Source organism: Gastrolobium bilobum, unplaced genomic scaffold, assembly GCF_033153095.1.
Source record: "Gastrolobium bilobum isolate Gb01-03AN ecotype WA unplaced genomic scaffold, APGP_CSIRO_Gbil_v1 utg1374, whole genome shotgun sequence".
Classification (NCBI taxonomy): domain Eukaryota; kingdom Viridiplantae; phylum Streptophyta; class Magnoliopsida; order Fabales; family Fabaceae; genus Gastrolobium; species Gastrolobium bilobum.
Window position 1 is genome coordinate 74,736 of NW_026897474.1, and position 4,650 is coordinate 79,385.

A 4,650-nucleotide genomic window follows, 5' to 3' on the forward strand; every position below is an offset into this window, starting at 1 on the left:
GACCTTTCTTATACCTTCCGGAAGTCTCTCTCGCGCCGGAGTTGATCCCCTTCTTCCTCCTGTTGACAACAAAATATACTTCGAATTTAAAGTGCCGAATAACTAAAGCCACCCCTTAAGACAAAACGAGATGCATCATGCATAAGTCCATGAATCTCAAAACTCTTTTTCGTTTCACCATTATGCATTCAATTTGCTGGTCAGTGCCCACGACACAAGATTCACATCCTGTACAAAGATTTTGACACCTTTTGCTTCCTTGCACGGAACAAAATCATACAAGATGCTCTCCACTTTATTCTCATTCTTCTTTTTGGGCTTGTTTTTAAATTTTTTATTGCTTATCTTTTTCTTTTAAATTAATTCTTTTTATTACTTTGCACTAGCTTTAAATCCGCGTTGTCATCTTTTTCTAACTCGTTGCAACGCACGATGCCACAATTAAATCCAAATCCACCACGTTGGTTGTGTCTCCAACTAATGCTTTGATGTGAAGCAACGAAAAAAGTTTGCAAAACCATAATATCCTCGAGACATTCAGCTAAACAAAGAAGGCGCAAAATAGAAACTCGAAAAAATGGCTGAAATTGCGCGAATCCACGGGGCAGAGTACTTGATACTTGCTTGTGAGAAGGTGACATAACGACTAGCGCCACATATAAACTAGTTATTTGTATGACATTCTCTTATGCATTATTTTATGACAGATTTGAATACAAAGAATACAGTAGAGCGTTTACTTGAGAATCTTCTTAGTAACAGCTTTTTATTGCATAGCTAGGACAGCAGACTCAGAACTGTGAAGCGAAGAGACCCGAGCAAACCTCAGCTGGATGAAATTTAACAAACTAGAATATAATAGGAACCGCCAAAGGGTGATAACAAGGTTTCACTGAAACACGCCCCAGTAAACTAGAATCAAACTTTCGCCATTTTACTACACCCTTAAAAGCCTACATTTATTCAAAGAAAAAGTTCACTAATACCTCTGTAGTTTGCTTCAAAATCACCTATGCTCACGTTTTTTTTTATCACATATACCCCTGTGATTTTTTATTTTTTACAAAGCACAGGGACATATGTGATAAAAAAAAACCACAGCGGCATAGGTGATTCTAAAGCAAACCACAAGGACATTTGATAAACTCTTTCCTTTATTCAACTACCAACTGCTAGGAAGGTACATTCACATTCACGTATCAGTCATTATCATCCCGTATATGTAGAAATTTATACTCGCTATCTTCTAATTTTAGAAATAAAAAAACAAATTTGCATACGCATTAAATATTAATTTCTTTTATCAGAATCATTGGTCATGCTAAATACAATATAATACTTCATAGTGTAGACAAAATAGTTCTGCTACCGCATCTCTAGCTTCACACTCGAAGAAAGGAACGGCGGCAAAGCAATTCAGATTATGTGATGACGAACTTTAGTTCATTCAACAATCAATCAAAACACAAAGTAGAACATAATTAATTCTAAATTTTAAACTTATAAGTCATGACATATGTTCAAAATGATCACATAAACAATCATATGGCAGAAGTTTTAAGTATTAACAGCATTAGTCATCCACATGTAAAAAAACACAAATTGCATCCAATTGTTCTAAGTTCATAATAATAACCAAAAAAGATGAAAAGTAAAGTAACAATGCATGGTGAGACACAGCTAACCCAAACTACTAAAACAAGGGGCGAAGCAAACAAGCAGGATACTAATGAGCAGTACCAATTAAAGCAAACAAGAAAATAGACACTCAACCAACAAAAACTAATGACCCCAAATGAAGATGTCCTAACGGAAATAGAATTTTCACCAAAACTTATCTGCCCTGTCCCTTTTCTCTTTATATGCTTTTCAAATTTTGGTTATGGTTGATTGGTCCTCACTTGGCCATCATGACTTTGACAAACTCCTCATAGTTGATCTGCCCATCACCATCAACATCAGCCTCACGAATCATCTCATCAACTTCTTCATCTGTCAGCTTTTCACCAAGATTTGTCATAACATGACGAAGCTCAGCTGCAGAAATAAAACCATTCTGATCCTTGTCAAATACACGGAAAGCTTCCTTAAGCTCCTCCTCTGAATCAGTGTCTTTCATTTTGCGGGCCATCAGGTTGAGGAATTCTGGGAAATCAATGGTTCCGTTGCCATCAGCATCAACCTCATTTATCATGTCCTGCAGCTCTGCCTCAGTTGGGTTTTGCCCAAGTGACCGCATTACTGTCCCAAGTTCCTTGGTAGTGATACAACCTATAGGATGTTACAAAATAGTTAAACACAAATAACTGATTCAGCTTCACAAGAGAATTGCATGACTCAGTTTTAGAAACATGAACCAAAACAACACAAATCTGAGAAAAATATATCATCCAGTTTTGTTGAAAGCTAAGCTTCAAAAAGAAAATGAAAACTTGTGGCATGAGTACAAGCATGGAAAGTGAAAAATATTATTATGTATCATTGTATTAAAGGCACACACAAGCCACAAATTTGGAGAAATAATTCTTCACACGAATGTTTATTTTGTGAAGTGAATATGTAATCAGAACAGAAGATCCCCATGTGGTGTATGCATGGGTGTTGGGACTCACCTATCCATCATGACACACTCACGGTGGAAACAGCCACTGAATGTTACAATGGAAAAGATATCCATAAAGAATGATACCCGAAACCAGAAACCAAAAACATAGATACATAAGAATGTCTTAGCTATACGAAACCAAATAACCCATTCCCCCAAGAAATATATTTTTTCAAAGCCCTCATCACAACAAAGATGCAAATTTGCAGAGCTCTGACTCTGCAAATCAAGAAAGTTCCTTGGAAAACCGATCCTCAATTTCAAATGCACTAAGGAAAAAACGCTTTTCCAAAATCATATACAAGTCAATAATGCTAGCCAGGAAAAAGCTTATAGTAGTTAACCATAAATCTTACAATCTGATCATAGATACACAAGGCTGTGTCTTGAACTGACCCAACAGGATGACAAGAATAGATTGACTATCCACAATAATCTAATTCGCCATTCCATTAGATATCACAAAAATAGAAATCTCCAAAGAAAAGACCAAAAAAAAACTGCCACCCAAATGCAGCACTAGAAACTCAAACGGGGTCCATCCCACATTTAATTATTTGTAAATCATAATCCATCGCACCAAATTTCACATCCACGAAATGCATTCTGATTTGAGCACCAAACAACGAGAAATCAAACCCCAGATCAAAACCTAAAAGGCTAAAAGGGTATTTCCGATCTCATGATCGACGTCGACCCACACCAAGAATGTGCATATACCGAATATCATTGCATCAAGGGTCACAAAACCGCAAGAACAAACAAATTTCAGCAACAACCACCAAACCACAAGCTCAAAATCAACGTCCAAAAGTCAAACTAACAAAAACAAAGTAACCCTAGATCACCCACAAAAGTTTCATAAATTTCATTTTTCCCCCAAAAAAACAAAAGGGGCAGGGGAGCAAACACGAAACATGCAACAACAACAACAATTGAGTTGCACTAATCAGATCTAATAAACAACCAAAACTCAAACAATGGTTGCAGAGATAAAGAGAGAGAATCAAATGGAGAAAAAGGGATCTGAGAAAAGAGACCATCGCCGTCCTTGTCGAAGAGGCTGAAAGCCTCCTTGAACTCGGCGATCTGGTCGTCGGAGAGCTGGTCTGCCATTGGAGGTGAGTGAGTGGTGTTTGGGAAGCGAGAAAATCAAGGAGCGAAAAGGGAAAGAGAAGGAAAATGGTGGTACGAATGTGGGAAATAAGACCGGAGGAGTGGGGCATATATACACACCATGCGGCTGGCTGGAGCTATGGTCCCTATGGCATCTTTTTCTTTAATTCTTTTCTTTTTCTCTCAACTTCCTCAAATTATCATTTTTCCCCTTTTTTTCAAGGAAATTTTTTTTTATCACTTTGACAATTTTTTTTTCTTTTTGGATCTTGAAAAGTAATTCAGATTATGATATTTTTATATTATAACCCACGGGTATTGAAGTTAAAAATTTTAGTTATAAAAAAAAAAAATTGTTGTCATAGTTTCTATTAATTTGAGTTTTAGTCATTATAATTTATTTTTTTGAACAAGTATATTTTTGTATTTGTTGAAATTGAAGAGATATCTAGGAGAATCTTTCATTCTTGTTTGATTCAGTCTCTCTTGAAAGAGGTAAGATATCCTAATTTAATATGCATTTAGAGTAAGAAATCATCTCCCTAATTTGATTGATCTCCCCATTAATCATATCACTAATTGTTCTATTTTAGGATTTCTCTCTTTTAGAAAGGAATCAATCCTTCGTTGGGCAAGACTCTCCCTCAAGTCGGTTCATAAATGCTTGTTATGCACAACTTTTCAATTACTACATGGAATGTCCTAACTGAAATAATATTTGAAGTACATTCATGAGCTAGTTTTTCATATTTAATGAACAAAAATTGAATAATCTTCGAGTCCAACTTTTGCCTCATAAAATGGCAGCCAACTTCAACATGCTTGGTGTGATAATGCTATATAGGATTTTGGGTAATTTGAATCACATCTTTATTATCACATAATAAGTCTAATCTTGGAACATTCCCAACCTAGATCTTCTTGAACTC

The 4,650-nt window shown here is 36.0% G+C and overlaps 1 protein-coding gene across 2 annotated transcripts; it reads right to left on the reverse strand.

Annotated features, from left to right (window-relative positions):
* Window positions 1-1,516: 1,516 nt before the first annotated feature.
* Window positions 1,517-3,865, reverse strand: LOC133307218 (calmodulin-1). Of its 2 annotated transcripts, none has more exons than XM_061507693.1 (2): window positions 3,639-3,865; window positions 1,517-2,282 (listed from the first exon to the last, which is right to left on the reverse strand). In XM_061507693.1, exons 1-2 carry the CDS (start codon window positions 3,719-3,721, stop codon window positions 1,898-1,900), a joined length of 468 nt encoding a protein of 155 aa, XP_061363677.1. In that variant the 5' UTR covers window positions 3,722-3,865; the 3' UTR covers window positions 1,517-1,897. The 2 variants fall into 2 exon arrangements, with proteins under 2 accessions (XP_061363677.1, XP_061363676.1); XM_061507692.1 differs by having other exon boundaries at window positions 1,522-2,271; window positions 3,646-3,855.
* Window positions 3,866-4,650: the final 785 nt, after the last annotated feature.

What these genes read in the sequence shown, in the direction of transcription:
- LOC133307218 (XM_061507693.1), bottom strand. Translation starts at nt 3,721, where the DNA reads ATGGCAGACCAGCTCTCCGACGACCAGATCGCCGAGTTCAAGGAGGCT. An exon ending in AAGGACGGCGATGGTCTCTT is followed by an intron (nt 2,283 to 3,638) that starts TTCTCAGATCCC and finishes AACTATTTTGTA; the next exon opens with ACATCCTATAGGTTGTATCA.